At 36.3% G+C, this 26,688-nt stretch overlaps 1 protein-coding gene across 4 annotated transcripts in view; it reads right to left on the bottom strand.

The window, feature by feature from the left end:
* Positions 1-10,751: 10,751 nt before the first annotated feature.
* Positions 10,752-26,688, bottom strand: part of RPGR (retinitis pigmentosa GTPase regulator) — a 268,816-nt gene continuing 252,879 nt past the window's right edge. For all 4 annotated transcript variants that reach the window (XM_060138689.1, XM_060138690.1, XM_060138691.1 and 1 more), the window contains 3 exons: positions 26,300-26,357; positions 24,728-24,804; positions 10,752-11,471 (listed from right to left, as the gene is read on the bottom strand). In XM_060138689.1, the coding sequence (XP_059994672.1) occupies positions 11,262-11,471; positions 24,728-24,804; positions 26,300-26,357 (345 nt within the window). In that variant the 3' untranslated portion in view covers positions 10,752-11,261. The remainder of the gene's footprint in view (positions 11,472-24,727; positions 24,805-26,299; positions 26,358-26,688) is intronic.

Genomic DNA, 26,688 nt, shown 5'->3' with positions numbered 1-26,688 from the left:
CAGGGTGGTGACAACTGACTAAATTCCAATGGCCGTTGAATCCTCTCCTATATGACTGCCTCATTCCTTTATACAGGAGGAATTTAACCCCTGGGTTCCTTCAAGCACTGAGCGATATCTTTGATTTCAGCTAGCAGACCTGGAGAGAGACCGGTTGTTTGCTCCAGAGCAGTCTCAGTTTTATGAATGAGGATGGTTCTGGATCATCCAATTCTAGTTTAAACACCTCCTCAATGAAAACTGCAAGGTTGATGGCCCATTTAACTATGCCACCCATTGTGTCAGTTTAGGTCCTCTGGAAAGCAGGTGCCAATGTGAATTAGATGTGTAGGATATTTTTTGGGGGGTAACGCCTGTGAGGGATAAAGGGGAGAGGATGAAAACCCACAGATTTGCCAGACAGAAGTGATGGATTTGGTTTGTAACAGAAGGGGAAAACCCTCCCAGCTTTGCTAGTCCAAGGCTGAGGTCCTAGGTTGAGGTTGATTATAGCCAAATATTTAATGGGGAGATCCTGAAACCACTGAACCAGAGAAGTGCTGAGATAAGTCCACACCAACCTCATAGACTGCTAAACTAAAAACATGAGGGAGACCCAAAAGATCCTGGGGAAAAGTGAAAGCCAAGGGAAACATAAGAACTGGCTGCAAGTTTGAATGCATTCCTTAACTATGTACAGTTCAATCAGCAGAGGGTGGAAGCCTTATGAGCACAACTGTTTGAATACAACTTCAGCCAAATTAACTGGCTAACCAACTGAGCTATTCAGACACAGAAGCAACCTTTAGGAAGTTGGGCTAAAATGAAAAACTAATTAAAAATCTGAACAGAGACATCAGCAACTGGATACTGGGAATGAGGTGGGATGATGGGGGTTGGAGGTGGGTGAAGACAGATTCTGCAGTTTAAGTTCAGACAAGTAACTAAACATCAAACAAATAAAACAACTATACAAAAAACTTCCAGAATTGGAAGATTGGGATTGGCACACATATACTAATATGTATAAAATGGATAACTAGTAAGAACCTGCTATATAAAAAAATAAATAAAATTCTAAAAAACAATTCCAGAAAAATAAAACAATCTTGAATTATTAGAATATATTATATAAAATATTATCTAAAATGTCCACTTTTAAACCAAAAAGTACTGGACATACAAAGAAACTGAAAAGTGTACCCCAGACTCAGGAAAAATGTGGTCAATAGAAACCGACTGTGAGTGGACCCAGATATTGCATTTAGCCGAGAATGTCTTCAAGGTAGGTGTTATAAATTTGTTCAAGTAATTAAAGGAAATTATGTTTAATGAATTAAAAGAAAATATGTTAATAATGAGTCAATAGAGAATCTCAATAGAGAAATAAAAATCATAAAAAAGGACCAAATGAAAATTCTAGAGTTGAAAAGTACAATAACTGAAATGAAAAATTTAACAAAGCTGTTTAAAATATCAGTTTAGTCAATTTCTTTAGTTCTATCTTTTGGTAGTTAGAGAGGATAAATTATTAGTCTTTTCCTACTAAAACACAGACAATTTCTAAAAGGCAGAGAAAATTATTTTCCAATGGTGCTTATGTTTCTACTTCCTTTTTTCTCTGGAAACTTTTGAGGTGGTTAGTAACAAATTGTTGAAATATGAAAACAATTTGCCAACTTCCAATGAGCCTTACACAAATATACGAAGAAATTTTCTGGCAGTGGTTTTTGGGAGGTCAGATTTTTGCCCCAAGATTTAGAGGGTTTGGTAGGCTATTTTATCATTGATAAAATCATTTACATTATTTTCAGAAACTTGAACATGGCAGGTAGTTGCTCAAAGGAAAATGTACTGTGCTTGTATTACAAAACCAAATTCCTTCAGCTTCTTCAGCTATGCTTAAATCCAAATAGTTCAGAGGGAGGGTCCATGTTTCTCTCTGTTATTTGGGTTTCCATTTCTCTTTCAACCTTGGCTACTTCAATCCCTTCAAGGCCTCTTTTTACTGTCTCTTATGGTTTATGAAATGTCACATTTCTTCCAACTTCTCAATTTTCTCTTTTATGATCATTCCCCTTAGTATTAGATACCAATCCTGAGGAAAGTGTGCTTCTAGGCCTCCTTTTGAGGATTCAAAATCTACAGGATTGGGAATTTTAGGGAACAAGTGACATACAGGCTTGGAAACTAAACACCCATTGCCTAATTGACATTGATTTTATCAGTTTACACATACTTCTTACTCCTTTTCTTATTGCTTCACCCACACACTGTCTGAGCCCTGTGTCTTATATTTCAATTCTTGATGGAAGTAAAGAATTTGCTGGTTTCCTAAATAAAACAATCCTGCTACTAAGAAGTCATAACCCTACAATGGAGTTCTGACACTGACCTCATGCTGAAGACAGAGGTGTGGTCTTTTGGAGTACCTTCTCTTCTGACCCCTGGAAGTACTTACTTTGATGCCTTTGTGGCTGGAGTAATCCCTTTATTAATGATTGTGAAAGATGGCCAAAATACTATCCAATATGTTACTCTATTCAACTTTTCAGGAAAGAGGAGGCATAAAATCCCTTGTAAGCCATCTCTTCTTGGAAACAAAACTTGCTTTCAAATCAATGCAAATGCAGTCTGTTACAAACATAGGAAACAGACAAAATGTATTGATTATTTCATTTGTTTGATGTTTAGGCCCTTCTACGAAAATAGGGGATAAATTCCTGTATCAGTAGATCACTGACACTTTCTATTTTTCTGTTTCTCCTTTTTCTACCTCTTCCCACATGTACAAATGCTGCTGCCATCACTACCACACAAGTCAAAGAATCACTTTTCTAGCACTTAAGTGGAGAATGAAGAATGGGATGAGGTTATATTCCATATGTGCATTCTTCTTGGAGTACCTCTGTGATGCTCATCCCACTGACCACATCCAATTTATAATATGTGCCAAGACATATGGTACACATGTTGTGGCTATGGATAATATTTTTATATACTGTAATAATGAATGTGTAATGAGTGAATTTTTCTCAAGTCTATGTGACTATCTGTGTGGGAAGTAGGAAGGGAGGAAACACGCCTGTGTGGATCTTCACTGAATACTCTGGAGAAGAACAGAGGTAATTAAACAAAACCTAGAGGACAAGACCATTCACTAGGGGACAAGGGAAACAATCAGGGGTGATGTCAGCAGGTCCTTGTGATCAAAAGCAAGAATAGGGTGGGAGGCCTCCAAAGCCCAAATTAAACCTTTATATATTTTCCAGTTTTCTTAGTAACATACAACTATGCTTTGGAAACTTGGCTTTTTGTGCTGTTGGCAATGTCTTAAAATGAGTTTTAAATTATAAAAAGTATAAAGTATTCCATACTCCTTCACTCTTAATTGTGAAAGTACATGGATATGCCCTCCATTGGCACACAGAGTAAGTATATTCAATTGTGTTGAGCCCTTGTTTTCCTAGGCTTACAATTAGCCTACATTTTTCAATTTTCCTTACAGTAAGTTGGGCCCATGCCATTGAATGCCAGTGGAATGTGGGCATAAGTGATATATACAACTTCCAGGCCTGGAGGATGGCAAGACTCCAAGGGAATACTAAAGCCACCAAATGATAAGAGACAAGATCCCTGAATTACTGTGTGGAGGAAGGTCACACAAGTGGTACGTAGATACCACTGGTGTATTTTGACATGTCCAAGAAATAAATACTCAGTTAACTCAGATTTGGAGAGTCTTTGTTACAGAAGTTAAACTACCTAGACTAATACAACTAGTATCTTTCAGAGAAAACAATGTGGAAATTTCTTCTAATTATTATAGTAGTTTGCTTGTGAGAGACAACATTCTGAAGTTTTGTAGTAATCAGTTCAAATAAATTATTCTCCACTTGATGTTATATCACAATTACCTTGGAAGCTATTTTAAAAGATATGACCAGCCCTAGCCTTGACCTAGTGAATCAGAACCAGGTAGGTCATAGGCAGTTACGTTTGAAAAATTTCCCTGTGTTTTACATATACCCTTGGCTAAGAACTACTACTCTAAGATAACCCAAATTTTACCTTTAGATCAAAAGTTAGATTTTCAAGTCTCATTGTCTTAGGTCCATATAATTTATTTGACTGAATTGGGTTTTTTAAAAAGTATATTCAATGGTATTGTAAAAATTAATGTAATAAAACTGACCTTTATTGGGTGTACAGTTTTTACAATGTATAGTTTTAGGCAATACCACCAAAATCAAGATACAGAACAGTTCCATCACTCCAAAAACACTGCCTCCTACTATCACTTCATAGTCACACTCTCCTCCTACCCCAACCCACTGCAATCACCCAAGGTCAGCAGAAGGAAGGAAATAATACAGATCAGAGGAAATAAATAAAATAAGAGATATAGAAACAATAGAAAAGATCAATAAAACCGAGAGCTGTTTTTTCCTTTGAAAAGATAAACAAAACCGACAAACTTCTAGCCAGGCTCACCAAGAAGAAAAGAGAGAGGACCCAAATAAAGTAAAAAATGAAAAAGAGGAGAAACACCAACCAATACCGCAGAAATAAAAAGAATCATAAGAGAATACTATGAACAGTTATATGCCAACAAATTGAACAATCTAGAAGAAATGAACAAGTTTCTGCCAAAACTGAGTCAAGAAGAAACAGATGATTTGAACAGACTGATCACTAGAAGTGAAACAGAATTTGTAATAAAAAACTTTCTGCAAACAAAAGTCCAGGACCAGATGGCTACACTGGGGAATTCCACCAAACATACAGAGAAGAACTTATACCTATGCTTCTCAAACTATTCCAAAAGATCGAAGAGGAAGGAACACTCCCAAATTCATTCTATGAAGCCACCATCACCTTGATTCCAAAACCAGACAAAGATACTACAAAAAAAGAAAATCACAGGCCAATCCCTTTGATGAATACAGATGCAAAAATACTAAACAAAATATTAGCAAACCAAATCCAACAATACATTAAAAGGATCATACACCATGACCAAGTTGGATTCATTTCAAGGTCGCAAGGATGGTTCAACATATGCAAATCAATCAATGTGATACACTACATTAACAAAAGAAAAGAACCACATGATCATCTCAATAGACACAGAAAAAGCATTTGATAAAATTCAACGTCCATTCATGATAAAAACTCTCACCAAAGTGGTAGAAGGAACATATCTCAGTATAATAAAAGGCATTTACAACAAACCCACAGCCAACATAATACTCAACAGTGAAAAGCTGAAAGCCTTCCTACTAAATTCAGGAACAAGACAAAGATGCCCACTCTCACTACTTCTATTCAACGTAGTATTGGAAGTTCTAGCCATAGATATCAGACAAGAAAAAGAAATAAGAGGTATCCAAGTTGGAAGGGAAAAGTAAAACTATCACTATTTGCAGATGACATGATACTCTATATAGAGAACCATAAAGACTCCACACAAAAACTATTAGAACTAGGGAATTCCCTGGTGGTCAAGTGGTTAGGACTTGGTGCTTTCACTGCAGTGGCCCAGGTTCAATCCCTGGTTGGAACTAAGATCCTGCAAGCCGTGTGGCATGGCCAAAACAAACAAACAAAAACTATCAGAACTAATAAATGAATTCAGCAAGGTAGCAGAATCTAAGATTAATATACAAAAATCTGTTGCATTTCTTTACACTAACAATTAAATACCAGAAAAAGAAAGTTAAAAAAAAACAACAATCCTCTTTAAAACTGCATCAAAAAAATACCTAGAAATAAACTTAATCAAGGAGGTAAAAGATCTATATGCTGAAAGTTACAAAACTCTGATAAAGGAAATTGAAGATGATTCAGAGAAATGGAAAAATATCCCATGCTCTTGGACTGGAATAATTAATATTGCTAAAATGGCCATACTACCCAAAACAGTCTACAGATTTAATGCAATCTCTGTAAAAATACCCATGACATTTTTGACAGAACTAGAACAAATTTATATGGAACCACAAAATTTATATCCTTATATGGAACCACAAAATCCTAAAATTTATATGGAACCACAAAAGACCCAGAATTGCCAAAGCAATCCTGAGGAAAAAGAACAAAACTGGAGGCATAACCCTTCCAGACTTCAGACAATACTACAAAGCTACAGCAATCAAAACATGTGGCATTGGCACAAAAACAGACAGAGATCAGTGGAACAGAATAGATAGCCCAGAAATAAACCCACACACCTATGGTCAATTAATGTATGACAAAGGAGGCAAGAATAAAGAATGGAGAAAAGACAGTCCCTTCAACAAGTGGTATTGGGAAAGCTGGACAGCTACATGTAAATCAATGAAATTAGAACACTCCATCACACTGTATTAAAACATTAACTCAAAATGGTTTAAAGACCTAAATATAAGACATGACACCATAAAACTCCTAGAAGACAACATAGGCAAAACATTCTAGGACATAAATCATAGCAGTATTTTCTTAGATCACTCTCCCAAGGCAAAAGAAATAAAAGCAAAAATAAGCAAATGGGACCTAATAAAACTTAAAAGCTTTTGCACAGCAAAGGAAACCATCAACAAAATGAAATGACAATCTATGGAATGGAAGAAAATATTTGCAAACGATGCAACTGACAAGAGGTTTATATCCAAAATATACAAACAGCTCATACAATTCAGTATCAAAAAAACCCAAACCCAATAAAGAAATGGGCAGGAGACCTAAATAGACATTTCTCCAAAGAAGACATATATATGGCCAACAGGCATATGAAAAGCTGCTCAACATCACTAATTATTAGAGAAATGCAAATCAAAACTACAATGAGGTATCAGCTTGCACCAGTCAGAGTGGCTATCATCAGAAAGTCTACAAATAACAACAAGGTCCTACTGTACAGCACAGGGAATTATATTCAATATCCTGAGATAAACCATAATGGAAAAGAACATAAAAAAGAACATAAAAAGAACATATATATAACTGAATCACTCTGCTGTACAGAAGAAATTAACACAACATTGTAAATCAACTATACTTCAATTAAAAAAAAGTATATCACACACAAAAAGTCTACAAATAAATGCTGAGAGGGTGTGGAGAAAAGGGAACCCTCTTGCACTGTTGGTGGGAATATAAATTGGTGCAGCCACTATGGAGAACAGTATGGAGGTTCCTTAAAAAGTTAAAATAGAACTACCATATGATCCAGCAATCCCATTCCTGGACACATATCCAGAAAAGATGAAAACTCTAATTTGAAAAGATACATGCATCCCAATGTTCATAGCACCACTATTTACAATAGCCAAGACATGGAAACAAGCCAAGTGTCCATGAACAGATGACTGGTTTAAGAAGATATATATATCTTCTTATATACACACACACACACACACACACACACACACGCACACACACGAAATATTACTCAGCCATAAAAAAGAATGAAAAAATGGCATTGCAGCAACATGGAGTAACCTAAAGAATATCATACTAAGTGAAGTAAGTCAGACAGAGAAAGACAAATACTATATATCACTTATATGTGGAATCTAAAAAATAATACAAATGAACCTATATACAAAAGAGAAACAGACTCAAAGACCTAGAAAACAAACTTACAGTTACCTAAGAAGAAAGGGAGAAGGGGAGGGATAAGTTAGGAATATGGGATTAAGAGATACAAACTACTATACATAAAATAGATAAGCAACGAGGATTTACTATAAGCACAGAGAACTATATTCAATATCTTGTAATAACCTATAATGGAAAATAATCTAAAATACACACACACACACATATCTGAATCAGTTTGCTGTAAACCTGAAACTAACACACTATGTAAATCAGTATTCAATTCAAAAATGAAAGTTTCAATTTAATTAAAAAGTTTTCCCAAATTAGTTTACACTTTTATATAATTTTTGTAATTCTTAATCACTCTCTGCAGTAAATTACATAATTATACCAATTAAGGAGTTAATATAAATCTGATGCTAAGTTGGAAATTATAAGTTACCTAAAAATATAAAATCAAATATTCCTATGTATAGAACTTTAATGATTTTAAGCAATTAATAGACTGAGATATTATAATAGAAAACTTCTGTTGTAATAAACACACTCATAGGGAAAGTTCTGTAACTTTTAGAAGTACTGTGCTACTATCTAGACAAATTCTAAACAAAGTACTTGTAAAGATTACTTCTGAGAAACTTCAAAAGCTTTTCTAGAATATAAAAAAATTTTTTTTTCATCTTGGGATAGATGTTAACCACGAATCAGATAAGATTTTTCTTAAAATAAAAACATATTAATGTCATTTAAAGTTAGATATAGCTCTCTAGTCCACTGCTAACCTTACCTTTAAGATATCTCATTTATCATAATACACATATTATACATACCAGATGAAAATGAAAGCAAATGGAACTAGTTGGGAATGCAGCTTGGCCTGGTCAGATAAGATTTCCTGCTGTAGTTTTCGTAAATAATTTTAGGGTTAGGATAACATTTCCTGACGTTTCAGTGATTAGGACTGTGTATTAACATTATGCCAAAGTAGTCATCTGTCACAATTGTTGGAGGGACTGCTATTAAGCCTGTTTGTCTGTTGTCTCTTAACTTCAATGTAGCTTCTTCCAGCAGAAACATCTTACTTTATTGTATTCAATACAGTTACACTCCATCATCCTCCCCCAACTCTCCACACTCTCAAGAAGGCTTAGTATGCATTTGTATGCAATAAAAAAATTACCTTCTTAGTAGAATCATCACTTTTCTAATTAATTCTTTAACTCTCATTTCCTGCTTAAAATCTGAGGCCAAACTAGGGAAGATTACAATTGAGATAAATCCAGGGCCTAATTAATTATTTCAACATGTTTTCCTTGTAAACAAACTCCTCTTGCCAAAATAATGTATTTTGTTTAAAACAGAGGTCACAATTTGCCCTTTGTGGGCAAAATTGGGCCTGCAGCTATGGTTTGGCTCTCCCTGTTTATGTACATGCATGCACATATGGACATGTACACGAATGAGTTGTCTATATAAAAACCCGCATTTCCACCTTCTTTTTAAAATGGCTGAGGGGAAGCCGCCCGGCTAGCTCAGTCGGTAGAGCGTGAGACTCTTAAAATGGCTGAGGGTCTGGCAACACTGGGCCCAGTACTGAGAAACAGCAATTACCAGGTAGAACAGATTGGCAGCAGCTCCATTACGCTTATCTGTTTAGCCTCTGAAAATACTTCAGTTATGCGATCCCTGGTTTAAATGTAGTTTTTGTTAAATTTAATAAAATATCCCCTCATTCCTGAGATGAAGACTCCAATTTTCTGATTTGAGAGAGGCCCTTTCCCAGAATAAAACTGATGTTAGTTTCTACTGCTGCATAACAAATTACCATAAAGTTAGTGGATTAGAACAACATATAGTTATTATCTCATAGTTTTCATGGGTCAGGAGCCTGGGTACTACTTAGCTAGGTCCTTTGCTCAGGGCCTCACAAAGCTGCGATCAGGGTGTCAGCCAGGTCTATGGTCTAATCTGAGGATTGGGTTCCTCTTCCAAGCTCACTGGTTGTTGGCAGAATTCAGTGCCTTGCAGTTGTAGAGTAGAAGCCTTCAGACCCTAGAGGCTTCTCACCCTGGCACATGGCCCTCTCCATAATATGGCAGTTTGCTTCTTCAAGGCCAACAGGAGAGCATCTCTACTGCTTTGAATTGCTCTGAATTCTTCCAACTCTGACATCTAGATCTTTTTTGAAAGGGCTCGCCTGATTAGGTCAGGCCCACCTAGGATTATCTCTCTTTTGCTTAAAGTTAACTCATTAGGAATCTTAATTATATCTGCAAAATATTTCATCTTTTCCACATAATACAACATAAGCAATGGAGTGACAGCTCATCATATTCACTGGTCTCCCCTACTCTCAAGGGGAAGGGATTATTCAAGGCAAGTATACCAGCAGGCAGGAACCTTGGGGGCCATTTTAGGATCCTGCCTATCACAACTGGCATATCTTAGTATTATTGTGAGTTTCACTTCCACTTGGCTTCTATAGTTTATATTTTGGCAAAGTATTTTTACAATACTGTACTAGTACTATAGTGGCAATAGCAAAATTTTTTATTAAACTTACCTTTAATAAAATTAGAATTCCACTAAATGTAATATAGGAGACTATTTTGTAAGATTTCAAAATCACATCTATTCTAGACTAAAATCCTTACAGCCTTTGTACGTGAAACACAAAGATGGAGTATTTTTGTTTTGTTTTGTTTAAATGGGGCAATGGTCACTGTGATTGAATAAGCAAATGTTTTAGTCAGAAGTTAGAATGGGAAAAATGAAGGTAGTTTGATCAATTAAATAAGTAGCATCTGTGAGCACAGGAAAGCAATGTTTCTATTAGAGCAGACTTAGCAGCTTTACCCTTCCTATTCCTTGTGGCAGAGCACTGTGTGACACAGCCAACCTTAGTTACCACTGTCAGTGCTAGAGACAGCTGCAATGAGCCAGTCTGGCTGTGTCCGGTTCTCCCAGACTGGTGATCTGTGGCATGGTCAAACAGTGCAGATAATCTGCAATGTTTTCATGTCAAATCACCTCCCTAAAGAGAGGAGTGGGAAGCAAAGAAATTTCAACACAGTTTCTCCACAAAGATGTCCTGTTTATACAGTTGCCCTGAGACTTTCTTTACTCAAAGGGAAATGCATTTTGCATCTTTCAATATTTTAAAATTAGATTTTTTTTGCCCCTGTTTTGTCAACTGATAACTCCAAGTACCTCCAAATTTTATTCATATTCACCCATTTAAACAGTGGAACCGACCAGCTATAGTTTATTAAAATATGTTCATTAAAAACAATTTTGACTCCGTTTTTGAAAATTGCAAATACATTAAAAACTGTTAGTGTCATGAGATTGCAAATATTGCCTTATGAAATTATAAAGCAGTAAAATTTGGTAAAAACTATGAAATATCTTAATTTAAGTTTCACATATAAAAATATATTTTATATTGCAACACTGAACAGTTAAGGCCACAACGCTTGAAGGAGAGTCTGAGATACACATATTCTGAAATTGCTTGTCAAAAATATCAGCATTTAAATAAATATCAAAACTGGTCATACTATTCAAACCAAATAAAACACGTTCTTAAGTTATATCTTTAAAAGTTTGTTATTAGAAACTTTCCGTCAGAGCTCAAATGTTTTTCAAGTATAAATTACAATGGGCATGGTGACCATGAAAACATAAACATATATTCACAGTATTATGCAAGATTTTGACCTTCTCTCCATAATTGGGGGTGAGGTATCCTGATGATTTTGCCCCATGTGCTTCTTGTTGGCATCTTTCTTATTCTTTTTAAAAGCTATTTTATCTCCTATTGATTTTATCTCTGGGAGTGGCTCATTATTATTCTGCTTTCTACTTTTCTGGCTCGTCAATGACATCCTTTTAAAGAGGAAAATCTAGAAAAAAAACACACAGAGAATTCATTTCAGTAAGCGAAACAGTCACTTAACAGTATTTAGGGGGTATAATTTTCAACAAGTCTTAACATTATTTCATCACATCTTTATGAGGCACCACAATGGTACAGTCTTAGCATCCACCAGCCTTTTTTCTTTTACCAATTGCAATCATGATTCTTCCCTAAAACAAGACCTTTCAGGGTTTACCCTTCAACACTATCAGTGCTTTGGTAATATGTTAACATTTTTCTTCAAAGAACAAATTTAGTATTTCACTTTGTTTTGTTATAAGAGAAAAAGATGAAAACCAGCATCTTCTAGAGGACATACCTCCCCATTCCTGTAGATCAGAACTTCTGGCAAAGTGTTAGTGCTGCCAAATGATGGGGGTGGGAGCCCCAGGGGTCTGAGTAGGCAGTTGGATAAACAGACCTGCTGCTCAGGGGAGGCCAGGGCTGCGGACAGGCAGAATGCAGATAACAGCTGAAGAGACGAAAGTAGACTCCATAACCCAGGGATTCCAGGTGGGCAGAAGAGAAAACAGAAGAAAAGAGACTGAGGAAAAGCCAAGTGTGAAAGGTAGGCAGAGGAAGAGGAGCCAGCACTGGGGACTGAGTTTTGTAGGAACAAAATCAGGAAAAAAAGGCAACTCAGAAGTCAGGGGAGGAAAATATCAAGAAGAGAGTGGCCAACAAGGCACATGCAGGAGACATCAAGGAAGATGATAACTGAAAAGTTCCAAATGATTTAAGCCCTTTGAGGATTTAGCCAGAGAGAAAACAGGATTCCTAAAGAATGACAACCCAAGTAATGGTTCTGACAAGATGCCAAAACCAAAGAACAGCTGAAGATCTGGCTCCTTCAGAAATTAAAATGGTGCGAATAATAATAGCTTGCCTTTAGCCTTAAAGAATGGAGGAACTAGAATGAAAAGTTGTAACCCAAAAAGTTAGCCTAGATAGAGTCTATGAACTAAAATGGGAGAACTCCTGTTCCTGCTATTGTGTAGGAATATACACATCTTGAAAAATTCTGCCACTACAAAATGCCAAGAAATGCTTTAGAAGTATACAAAATATAATTTTATAATGTGTGGGTAAGCTCACATAAAATGAAGGGAAATCCCTGTGGGACAAAAAAAGAGGGAGCAGGAAGCCTCAGGGGTGAGTTGAGTACTGAAATGGCTTTTACTGATCTCATAACTTCAACTCTTGGATTTTAACAGATTTGATCTCACAAAATATGGAGAAATGGAACTGAGACTCCTATGTAAAGTGGGGACCCTCTGAGAACTAGGCCTTTAATGTAAGTCCACCTACAAACAATGGAAGAGAACAAAATAACATGTCTCTCTCAGCCTAATGATGTTTTCCTAATGTGAGTTTGGGGTTCACATGTACGGTACTGGTGGAAAACCCTTAACTGAGACATTGACTAAAAGCTGTCCCGAAATGGTAACACCCAGGGAAGCTAACAGAATTTTATATAAATTCTCTATGGATGGACTTACAGTAATCTAAGCTTTAAAGGATTTCCACAAAAAGTCCTGGTTGAACATGAATTTACAATCCAAATTTCAAAACACAGAAGGAAACAAGACACCACTAGCAAGCCAGCCAAAGCAACAAACAGATTTAGACTCTGGAGGATGTCTGACGTTGGAATAACTAAATACAGAATATAAAATAAGTTTGCTTAAATTATTTAAAGTACTATAATAAAAAACAGGGTACTAGGTAAACAAAACAAGGTAAAAGATCAGATTGATTTGAAAAAGAATCAAAATAGAATTTCACTTCAATATGTGAAAAACATAACTGAAATTAAAACTCAATAAGGAGGTTAAATAGCAGATTAGTCTCAGATGAAAAGATACTATGAAACAGACAAGCTCTGAAATTTCCCCAAATATCACTTAGATACAGAAAATATAAAAGTAAAAATTAAAAGACATAGATAACAGAATAAAAAGTTTTATTATACTTGAGCTCCAAAGAGGAGAGAGGAAATATTCAAATATATAATGGATGAGAATTTTCTTAAAATGATGAATGACATGAATTCTCAGATTCAAGAGTCATAATGAATTGGAAGAAAGTTAAAATAAAAAAACCTCACATCTAGGCATCTCATAGTGAAATGAAGCACATCAAAGACAAACAAACAATGTAAAAAGCAGCCAGACAGAAATGACAGATTATATGTGAAGTTACCAGCAATTATACTAAAGCAAATTTCTTAAGAGCCACAATGGGAGCAGATACTAAAAGAAAATAACTGTCAATCAGCCATACCACCATTAATTTTCCAGTGAGTAGCAACTGCAAAAGTTAACTTCAGAACGAAATTTATGGCAGTAACTTCCAAAGGATTTCTTCAGGAAGAATAAAAAACACTCTAGAAGGGACATCTGAGATGTGAAAACGAATGGTGAATAAAGAAAGCGGTATAACAAATAATGATATTTGATTGATGAGGTTAAAAAAGTTCATAGAATACTCGATACAATAACATGTAAAATGGGAAAAAAACGAGTGATAGGAGAGAAAACTCTTCTAAGATCCTGGTAATATTTGGGAAAAAGGAACATTGATTAGCTTTAGATTTTAGGTACATGTTAAAAAGTATAAAGTCAGAATCCACCTTATAGGCCATTTACAAGAGACGCATCTAAAGTACAAGTAGAAGTATAAGAATGAAAAAAGATATATTAGGAAAATGCTAACCATAGGAAAACTAGTATAGCTATAATAATATTTGATAAAATAAAGGAGCATTTTTTTAGGAACAAAGAAGAATACTACCAGTGGTAAGATAATAGACTTAAACCTAATGATACCAATAATTAGATTAAATATAACTGGTCTAAATGCTCCAATGAAAAAGGCAGGGCCTTCCCTGGTGGCGCAGTGGTTAAGAATCCACCTGCCAATGCAGGGGACACGGGCTCGAGCCCTGGTCCGGGAAGATCCCACATGCCACGGAGCAACTAAGCCTGTGCGCCACAACTACTGAGCCTGCACTCTAGAGCCTGTGAGCCACAACTACCGAGTCCACATGCCAATACTATTGAAGTCCACATGCCTAGAACCTGTGCTCCGCCACAAGAGAAGCCAATGCAATGAGAAGCCCGGGCACCACAACAAAGAGTAGCCCCTGCTGGTTGCAACTAGAGAAAGCCTGTGCGCAGCAACGAAGAACCAATGCAGCCATAAATAAATAAATAAATAAATAGGCAGAGGTTTTCAGATTAGATAAAAAAGCAAGACCCTGGTGCTCCAGCAAATGGTGAAAGCTCTCTCAGATATCTACATCTCAACGTGAACACCCAGCTCCACTCAGTGACCAGCAAGCTACAGTGCTGGACACCCTGTGCCAAACAACTAGCAAGACAGGAACACAACCCCACCCATTAGCAGAGAGGCTGCCTAAAATCATAAGTACACAGACACCCCAAAACACACCACCGGATGCGGTCCTGCACACCAGAAAGACAAGATCCAGCTTCATTCACCAGAACACAGGCACCAGTCCCCTCCACCAGGAAGCCTACAAAACCCACTGAACCAACCTCCCCCAATGGGGGCACACACCAAAAACAATGGGAACTACGAACCTGCAGCCTGTGGAAAGGAGACCCCAAACACAGTAAGTTAAGCAAAATGAGAAGACAGAGAAATACACAGCTGATGAAGGAGCAAGGTAAAAACACAACAGACCAAACAAATGGCAAGGAAATAGGCAGTCTACCTGAAAAAGAATTCAGAGCAATGATAGTAAAAGATGATCCAAAATCTTGGAAATAGAATGGAGAAAATAAAAGAAACGTTTAACAAGGACGTAGAAGAACTAAAGAGCAAACAAACAATGACGAACAACACAATAAATGCAATTAAAAATTCTCTAGAAGGAATCAATAGCAGGTAACTGAGGCAGAAGAATGGATAGGTGACCTGGAAGATAAAATAGTGGAAATAACTACCGCAGAGCAGAATAAAGAAAAAAGAATGAAAAGAATTGAAGACAGTCTCAGAGACCTCTGGGACAAAATTAAACGCACCAACATCTGAATTATAGGGGTCCCAGAAGAAGAAGAGAAAACGAAAGGGACTGAGAAAATATTTGAAGAGATTACAGTTGAAAACTTCCCTAATATGGGAAAGGACATAGTCAATCAAGTCCAGGAAGTGCAGAGTCCCATACAGGATAAATCCAAGGAGAAACACGCCAAGACACATATTAATCAAACTATCAAAAATTAAATACAAAGAGAAAATATTAAAAGCAGCAAGGGAAAAGCAACAAATAACATACAAGGGAATCCCCATAAGGTTAACAGCTGATCTTTCAGCAGAAACTCTGCAAGCCAGAAGGCAGGGCAGGACATAGTTAAAGTGATGAAAGAGAAAAAACCTAAAACCAAGATTATTCTACCCAGCAAGGATCTCATTCAGATTCAATGGAGATATTAAAATCTTTACAGACAAGCAAAAGCTAAGAGAATTCAGCACCACCAAACCAGCTTTACAACAAATGCTAAAGGAACTTCTCTAGGCAGGAAACACAAGAGAAGGAAAACACCTACCATAACAAACCCCAAATAATTAAGAAAATGGTAATAGGAACACCTATTAATAACTATCTTAAATGTAAATGGCTTAAATGCTAGAAACAAAAGACACAGACTGGCTGAATGGATACAAAAACAAGACATGTATATATGCTGTCTACAAGAGACCCACTTCAGACCTAGGGACACATACAGACTGAAAGTGAGGGGATGGAAAAAGATATTCCATGCAAATGGAAATCAAAAGAAAGCTGGAGTAGCAATTCTCATATCAGACAAAACAGACTTTAAAATAAAGACTATATGTTTTATTATAGTAAATAAAGAGACAAAGAAGGACACTACAAAGAGACAAAGAGGGACACTACATAATGATCAAGGGATCCATCCAAGAACAAGATATAACAATTGTAAATATTTATGTACCCAACATAGGAGCACCTCAATACATAAGGCAATTACTAAGAGCCATAAAAGGGGAAATCGACAGTAACACAATCATAGTAGGGGACTTTAACACCCCACTTTCACCAATGGACAGATAATCCAAAATGAAAACAAATAAGGAAACACAAACTTTAAATGATACATTAAACAAGATGGACTTAATTGAAATTTATAGGACATTCCATCCAAAAACAACAGAATACACTTTCTTCTCAAGTGCTCATGGAACATTCTCCAGGATAGATCATAACTTGGGTCACAAATCATGCACTGGTAAATTTAAAAAAACTGAAATTGTATCAAGTATCTTTTCCGACCACAACACTATGAGACTAGATATCAATTACAGGAAAAAATCTGTCAAAAATACAAACACATGGAGGATAAACAATACACTACTAAATAACCAAGAGATCACTGAAGAAATCAAAGATGAAATCAAAAAATACCTAGAAACAAATGACAATGAAAACATGACGACCCAAAACCTATGGGATGCAGCAAAAGGAGTTCTAAGAGGGAAGTTTATAGCAATACAATCCTACCTCAAGAAACAAGAAACATCTCAAATGAACAATGTAACCTTACATCTAAAGCAATTAGAGAAGGAAGAACAAAAAACCCCCAAAGGCAGCAGAAGGAAAGAAATCATAAAGATCAGATCAAAAATAAATGAAGGAAACAATAGCTAAGAGCAATAAAACTAAAACTTGGAGAAGATAAACAAAATTGATAAACCATTAGCCAGACACAACAGGAAAAAAAAGGGAGAAGACTCAGATCAGCAGAATTAGAAATGAAAAATGAGGAATAACAACTGACACTGCAGAAATACAAAGGATCATGAGAGATTACTACAAGCAACTATATGCCAATCAAATGGACAACCTGGAAGAAATGGACAAATTCTTAGAAAAGCAAAACCTTCTGAGACTGAACCAGGAAGAAATAGAAAGCATAAACAAACCAATCACAAGCACTGAAATTGAGACTGTGATTAAAAATCTTCTAACAAACAAAAGCCCAGGACCAGATGGCTTCACGGGCGAATTCTATCAAACATTTAGAGAAGAGCTAACACCTACCCTTCTCAAAGTCTTCCAAAATATAGCAGAGGGAGGAACACTCCCAAACTCATTCTACGAGGCCACCATCACCCTGATAACAAACCAGACAAAGATGTCACCAAAAAAGAAAACTACAGGTCAATATCACTGATGAACATAAATGCAAAAATCCTCAACAAAATACTAGCACAAAGAATCCAACAACACATTAAAAGGATCATACACCATGATCAAGTGGGGTTTATCCCAGGAATGCAAGGATTCTTCAATATATGCAAATCAATCAATGTGATATACCATATTAACAAATTGAAGGAGAAAAACCATGTGATCATCTCAACAGATGTAGTAAAAGCTTTTGACAAAATTCAACACGCATTTATGATAAAAAGCCTCCAGAAAGTAGGCATAGAGGGAACTTACCTCAACATAATAAAGGGCATATCTGACAAACCTGCAGCCAACATCGTTCTCAATGGTGAAAAACTGAAACCATTTCCTCTAAGATCAGGAACAAGACAAGGTTGCCCACTGTCACCACTATTATTCAACATAGTTTTCGAAGTTTTAGCCACAGCAGTCAGAGAAGAAAAATAAATAAAAGGAATCCAAATCGGAAAAGAAGAAGTAAAGCTGTCACTGTTTGCAGACGACATGATACTATACATAGGGAATCCCAAAGATGCTACCAGAAAACTGCTAGAGCTAATCAATGAATTTGGTAAAGCAGCAGGATACAAAATTAATGCACAGAAATCTCTTGCATTCCTATACACTAATGATGAACTATCTGAAAGAGAAATTAAGGAAACACTCCCATTTACCGTTGCAACAAAAAGAATAAAATACCTAGGAATAAACCTACCTAGGGAGACAAAAGACCTATATGCAGAAAACTATAAGACACTGATGAAAGAAACTAAAGATGATACAAACAGATGGAGAGATATACCATGTTCTTGGATGGGAAGAATCAACATTGTGAAAATGACTATACTTCCCAAAGCAATCTACAGATTCAATGTAATCCCTATCAAACTACCAACAGCATTTTTCACAGAAGTAGAACAAAAAATATTTCACAATTTGAATGGACACAAAAGACCCCGAATAACCAAAGCAATCTTGAGAACGAAAAACGGACCTGGAAGAATCAGGCACCCTGACTTCAGACTATACTACAAAGCTACAGTCATCAAGACAGTATAGTACTGGCACAAAAACAGAAATATAGATCAATGGAACAGGATAGAAAGCCCAGAGATATACCCACACACGTATGGTCACCTTATCTTTGATAAAGGAGGCAAGAATATACAATGGAGAAAAGACAGCCTCTTCAATAAGTGGTGCTGGGAAAACTGGACAGCTACATGTAAAAGAATGAAATTAGAACACTCCCTAGCATTATACACAAAAATAAACTCGAAGTGGATTAAAGACCTAAATGTAAGGCCAGACACTATCAAACTCTTAGAGGAAAACACAGGCAGAACACTCTATGACATACATCACAGCAAGGTCCTTTTTGACCCACCTCCTAGAGAAATGGAAATTAAAAAAAAATAAACAAATGGGACCTAATGAAACTTAAAAGCTTTTGCACAGCAAAGGAAACCATAAACAAGATGAAAAGACAACCCTCAGAATGGGAGAACATATTTGCAAATGAAGGAACTGACAAAGAATTAATCTCCAAAATATACAGGCAGCTTATGCAGCTCAATATCAAAAGAACAAACAATCTAATCCAAAAATGGGCAGAAGACCTAAATAGACATTTCTCCAAAGAAGATATCCAGATTGCCAACAAACACATGAAAGGATGCTGAACATCACTAATCATTAGAGAAATGCAAATCAAAACTACAATGAGGTATCACCTCACACCAGTCAGTATGGCCATCATCAAAAAATCTACAGACAAAAAAAAAAAAATCTACAGACAATAAATGCTGGAGAGGGTGTGGAGGAAAGGGAACCCTCTTGCACTGTTGGTGGGAATGTAAATTCACACAGCCACTATGGAGAACAGTATGGAGGTTCCTTAAAAAACTAAGAATAGAATTACCATATGACCCAGCAATCCCACTACTGGGCATATACCCTGAGAAAACCATAATTTAAAAAGAGTCAGGCAGCACAGTGTTTATCACAGCTGTATTTACAATAGCCAGGACATGGAAGCAACCTAAGTGTCCATCAACAGATGAAGGGATAAAGAAGATGTGGCACATGTATACAATGGAGTATTAACTCAATCACAGAAAGAAATGAAATTGAGTTATTTGTTGTGAGGTCGATGGACACAGACGTAGAGAATGGACTTGAGTACATGGGGAGGGAGAAGGGTAAGCTGGGACGAAGTGAGAGAGTGGCATGGACACATATACACTACCAAATGTAAAATAGATAGCTAGGGGGAAGCAGCCGCATAGCACAAGGAGATCAGCTCGGTGCTTTGTGACCACCTAGAGGGGTGGGATAGGGAGGGTGGGAGGAAGGGAGACGCAAGAGGGAGGAGATATGGGGATATATGTTTATGTATAGCTGACTCACTTTGTTATACAGCAGAAACACACCATTGTAAAGCAATTATACTCCAATAAAGATGTTAGGAAAAAAAGAAGCAAGATCCATCTGCATGCTGCCTAAATCAAATGTACTTCAAATGTAAAATCACAAATGGGTTAAAAGTAAAAGTATGTTAAAAGATGATAACTCTAATCCAAAGAAAGCTAAAGTGGCTATATAATATCACATCAAGTAGATTTTAGAGCAAAGACTATCATTGGGTATAAAGAAGGTCATTTCATAATGATGAAGGAGTCAATTAGTTAGAGCAGGTAACAATTCTAAACATTATAGAACCAAATAATAGCTTTAAGATACATAAAGCAAAAATTAATAGAAGTACAAGGGAAATTAGACAAATCCACAATTTATAGTCAGGGATTTTAATACCTCTCTTTCAATAATAGAACAAGTAGACAGAAAATCAGGAAGGATGGAGAAGACTTGAATAACACTATCAACCAACTTGACCTAACTGTCACTGACAGAACACTCCACCCAACCACAGTATTCTTCTCAACCTTCTTCTCAAATGAACATTTACCAAGATAAACTTGATTCTGGGCCATAAAATGTGTCTCAATAAATTTAAAAGGAATCAATTCAGACTAAGTATGTTCTCCAATTACAATGTAATTAAATTAGAAAGTAATAACAGAAAGATCACTGGAAAAATCTCCAGCAACACTGAAATTAAATAACCCATGAGTCAAAGAAGAAATCAAAGGGGAAATTAGAAAGTATTCTGAACTGAATGAAAATGAAAACACAACATATCAAGTACTTCAGGGGAAATTTATAACACAAAAAGCCTATAACAGAAAATAAGAAAGGTCTCAAATCAGTGATCTCAACTTCCATGTTAAGAAACATTCAACAAAATGTTGCTAAAGGAAATTTGAGAAGATATCAATAAATGAAGAGAAATGTCATGTTCATGAATTAGGAGACTTAATATTGTTAAAATGTTAATTCTTCCCAAGTTTATCTGTAGATTCAAAAACAATGCCAAATCAAAATCCCAGCAGGCATTTTTTTCATTAATTGACAAACCGATTATAAAAATTCACATGGAAGTGCAAAGAGTCTAGAATAGCCAAAACAAGTGTGAAAAGGAGCAAAGTTGGAGGACTAACAGTTCCTGATTTCAAGACTTATATCAAAGCTACAGTAATCAAGACAGTGTGGTACTGGCACAAGATAAACAGATCAAAGGAACAGAATACAGAGTCCAGAAATAGGCTCACACATAAAAACTCAATTGCTTTCTGACAAAGGTATGAAGGCAATTCAGTAGAGGACAGGCTTTTAAAAAAATTTTTCAAAAAATGGTGCTAGAACAATGGGATGTCCATATGCGAAAAAAAGAACTTCAATTCATACCTTTACCATATAAGAAATTAACTCAAAATAGAATACCACTCAGCAATATAAAGGAATGAACTATTGATACATGCATGGATGAATCTCAAAACAGTATCAGTTATTTGCTGCATACAGCAAGGGGATGTGGGGTGTAGACAGGGATCACAGAGAGGCACAAAGAACCTTCTGCTGATAATGGCACTGTTCACTCTCTTGATTGTGATTATGCTTTCACAGCTGTATATGTATGTCAAAACTAATCAGATTATATACTTCAAATATGTGTAGTTCATTATAGGTCAATTATACCTAAATAAAGCTATTTTTAAAAAGCAGGGGAGTAATTATTGGGTGGGTCTGAAAGTGATAGTCTCAGGTATTAAGCCTGAAAAAACTGACAGCAACAGGATACCATATGTATAATTGACCTCAGATTTTCCTCACAATAGAGCAAAGCTAACTGTGTACTTGGGGCAAACATGCTGAATTGTGCTGCCATGGTGAATAAAGCTTAGCATCAGAGAAAAGGAAGCCATCAGGAAAGGCAAGAATCCACAGGCATAATTTTTGGTGGACAAATTCTCATCTCAGCCTCTTACATTTATGGTAGTGACAATGAATAAGAAATCTATTGACTGTGAACTGGCATGGGGAACTATCCGGGGATCTGCCATATTCTAGCTAGTTTCTGAGGGGTGGCACTGGATTTTTAACTTCTCTATCTGCAGCCTTTAGCCTTGTGCCTGGCACATAAGAGGCACCCAGTAAATATATGCTAAATAAACACATGAATAAACTAATTCCATGATGGGAAGAAATTATTATTAATAGCTAAAAAGCTTACTGCTTTTTTCAGTAGCTTACTTAGGTGGAAATTAAGCCAATAACACATTTTTCTTAGCAGCTAACTGTGGATTCAAATTTGCTACAGTTTGGAAAAGCAATATTTGGCGATTTCCAAATATAACAATCAGAAGATCTCTGCCACCAATTAAAATTATGGGTCCTAACCTGGCTATCTGAAACATTTAAAATCATCAAAACAAAATTCAATGGTGAATTCTGTCTTGTAGAGACCAAGAGTGTACTTCTTCTTTTTTTTTTTTTTAAATTACCTTTGGAGTGGCTGTCTAATTAAGGGAAGGGATGTAAAATTTCAAACACATGCTTATCTTGATATGAGTAATGCATCATTTATTTTCCAAGTTTTAAAAACAGTTTGATTTGTTTGGCTTAGATGGTATAAATAGGTTAGAGACATTGTAGATTAAAATATATAATGTGGGAATGATTGAAAAAAATCTCATCTAAATCATCTATTTCCTTTTTAAAAAATATAGAATAACAGACTATTCTTTAAGTAGGAAATACATTTATTACTGCTTGACTTTTTAAAATATAATTTTCAATACTTTTTCTTTTCTTTATCCAAGGAAATGCATACTTACTGAATTATATTTTTCCATTAGGTATACATGAGAATTTAAGCAGAATCAAAGTTTAAGACTGAATTTGTCAGCCTGGCACTCTGTATCCTGGCCTGGCCTCACCTTTGTCCCATGGACTGGTGGGGCTCCCTGATGCTACAGTAGGTGCCTGCCACACAGCATGCCTTCCCTGGCTCCGGCCTCTCCTGTCCTGCGTATCCAAATCCTACCAACTATGGACAATGCTGAAGACGGGAGAGCCTGAAAAGTTCCCTAAACTCGACCACGTATTCTACAATATGCATTTTCATTTGGTCAGAGGTGTGTTTCAAATATTTTTTTCTGCTGCTTCATTTCATTTTTCCTCCCCTTAGGTTCTTAGGTCTCCTGACTCCTTTACTTTTTATGCTTCTCCCTCAGATTTGATTTTCTTTTCCAGACTCTTTCCCTGAGCTCTTTATAACTGAAAAAAGTTTTCACAGGAACATTATGAAGTATACTGGTGGAATATCTGTTAAATGTTCTGTTCTACTAGATGGAGAATCTAAAAAGTTCTTAAACCTTGATGAAATGTTCTAGCGATGCATGTTATAAGAAGGATAATAATTCTGAAGTGTCCTTTGAGCCAGGTCACAGACAACTTTGGGTACGGTAATCCAAACTTATAATTTTATAAAGATAAAAATGGTCATGAAGTAATTTTTAGTAAAAGATAACAATATGGAGATTTGGGCTAAAATAACTTCTGAAATTTCTGAAGTAATTCTGAAAGGAATTTCAGAGTGGCATATACCTACAAAGATGGCAAAAGACAGGCTGTTTACTACCCTAAGGGTGGCTCCTGGTTTTACCTTCATCCTTTCCTCTTTCTTACCCCCTCACATTTTACAATTCATTGTCAACCAAAAATATTTACTGAGCATCTACCATTTACCAGGAACTGTGATAAGTGCTAAGGATACACTAGAAAGTGAAACAGAAAATAGTTTATGTCCCCAAGGAGCTGAAGGCCAGTGGGGAGATACAGACATAAAGTAAATGAATATACAAATGACTATGTAATTGCAAACTGTGACAAATACTAAGAAGTATGAGAAAAGGGTGCTCTGTGAGAGAATAATAATGGGACATAATAATTTATATAAGTGCTGCTGGTTACAAAAGGCCTCTGTGTGGAAATGACATTTAAGCTGACACCTAGGTTGAATAAGAATTAACGAGGCTTTTCATTTTTCTTGTCTTCCATGTTACCTCCTAACACTTCTACCTGGAAATGTGTTCTCATGATTAAATAAAGTTTTTCTGCAAGTGGAAAGAGTAATTTACTTCCAAGAAGAAGAAATGTATCCATCAGACTTGTAACAACTCCAAAACAGGTACTAGGAGAGACTGGAGTAGCATGTTGTAATGTTTTCTAAGCACAGTCACCTTTATGTTTTCATTCATCCTATTTCTTGGCTTTGCCTTACTCTCTTCTAGACTCTCAGGATACTATACTCTTATAACTTAAGCAGTAGAGTTCTTTTACATATCTTTTATTGTATGATGAATCAGTATGCGTGGGATGATTGAAAGGAACATGCTATTTTTTTTTTTGCAGAGCAATCTGAATCATAATCTAAAATCCAATAAGTAAATATGCACATTAAAAATGTGAAACATCACCTGAAATTCGTCACATGTTCTTGAGTCATCAAAACTCATATTAAGGGAGTTAAATTATGTGGATCACCATATAAAAAGTAGTAGAAGCAATTCAATACTTTAGCCTTAACACTAAAATGAAAAATTCATTTCACTTACCTTCTTTGATTTTTTTGTTGATTTACTATCTTCCAGGATCTCTGAAGAATTGCTCTTTGCACGATCATGCATATTTCCTATGATAGGATATATTTAGAAACATTTTTTCTAACTAATTAGAAAAAGAAAAGTCCTGAGGCTTTCAGTGAAACTCTATCAACCATGAATTATGGGGTAATACTAAAGAGTAGTGGACAACTACATATTTCCTGAAAAATTAAGGCAAAAATCTCGGAATGACCTGACCGATGTTGTAAATGTTTAGATGACCAGTACTAAGTATAGCAAACGTAACAGTAAATGTTAGGGAAGACTTCTGTAAAATATAAATTACCTTTAAAAAAAATTAACCTCATTGTAGTGAAATTATTTGTACTGAAACGGACATGTCATTTTTTTGGTATTTCAAATTAATCCACGTTATATAGTTGAATAATGATCTTTAAAGTAGACTCATGAAACATATGCATTCTTCTAATTTTATATTATCAACAACTTAAATCTTACATTTAATTTCTTTTTAACACTTTAGGTTATATGCTAAGAATACTTAGAGATGACAAATATTTTAACATTTTGCTTAAAATATTCTAAAACTTACTACTCTTTTTGCAGAAGTTAGAAGGAAAAATGTATTAAGGGAACTATTCCTTCTTCTGCTTAAGTTCTGATCAGATATCCACTACCACAGACAGTTATTTGTAATGACATCGCAGCAAAAGGCCCACTGTGACGTGATGGTGTGGAAACATAATATAGGGGTCATATAGCAAAAGCACCAATGATTTGGGTGTAGAAACTGTAGGTCCCAAGGGCAGTCACGGTCTCCTCTGTTCTGTGGCACCTGTTCTCTGACATCAACAGCAAGGTTTGGGAAAGGACTCCTCTGAAACGCCTGTGGTAAGATCAAAGACTCAGGTCTGGGCTCAGGGGGGAAATAACTGGATGGCCTGCTGTGGCTCTAGACCAGCCTGGACATCAGCGATGGGGTCTGGCAGTGCTCACCAGACATATCAAGATCTGGGACAAAAGCCCAATTTAATAATACTGATTGAAAAAAAAAAGTAGTAAAAAGGCTGTTCTAAACCACTTAACACTGACACATGAGCAGCCATGAAGAAGCTGTGGTGGTGATCAATGAGAACACATAAGCCTGTGTCACATATTTCATAGCTTATTATGAGGGTCATGTGACAATAAAAAGTGTAAAACAGACATACGTGTAAGTCATAATTCTTTAGTTAAAGCACATATATGCATAAATATCTGTATGTACATATCAACGTAGTATTCTATGTACCTAGACTTTTTTTTTTTTTTTTTTTTTTAAGCGGTACACGGGCCTCTCACTGTTGTGGTCTCTCCCGTTGCGGAGCACAGGCTCCGGACGTGCAGGCTCAGCGGCCATGGCTCACGGGCCCAGCCGCTCCGTGGCATGTGGGATCCTCCCGGACCGGGGCACGAACTCGTGTCCCCTGCATCGGCAGGCGGACTCTCAACCACTGCACCACCAGGGAAGCCCCGTATCTAGCCTTTTTAAAAGTATGCTTTTGAAGTCAAATGTGCTCACACCTTTTGGATTTTCACTGTATTCATGAATGGCCTGTTCCTCTCGGTTGGCTTTTGTGTCCTATAAACAATAAAGAAACAATATAATAAAAAACAGATTTGTGCTGAGCTAGAAAACCTAGTCTTGGTTTTAAGCAGGGTTCTAGAGTCAGTCTCTAGCTAACAACATAAACATGTGATAATTACTTCCCTTTGCAGGACTCCTGCCTTAGATGCTGGGTGATTGCTAATGTCTTTCCTAGCTTAAAATTGCATGATTAGGGCTTCCCTGGTGGCACAGTGGTTAAGAATCCACCTGCCAATGCAGGGTACATGGGTTCGAGCCCTGGTCTGGGAGGATCCCACATGCCGCGGAGCAACTAAGCCTGTGTGCCACAACTATTGAGCCTGCG

This window comes from Lagenorhynchus albirostris, chromosome X (genome assembly GCF_949774975.1).
Source record: "Lagenorhynchus albirostris chromosome X, mLagAlb1.1, whole genome shotgun sequence".
Taxonomy (NCBI): Eukaryota; Metazoa; Chordata; class Mammalia; order Artiodactyla; family Delphinidae; genus Lagenorhynchus; species Lagenorhynchus albirostris.
The sequence above is the reverse complement of the archived record's forward strand: the minus strand, read 5'-3'. Positions and strand labels throughout refer to the sequence as shown.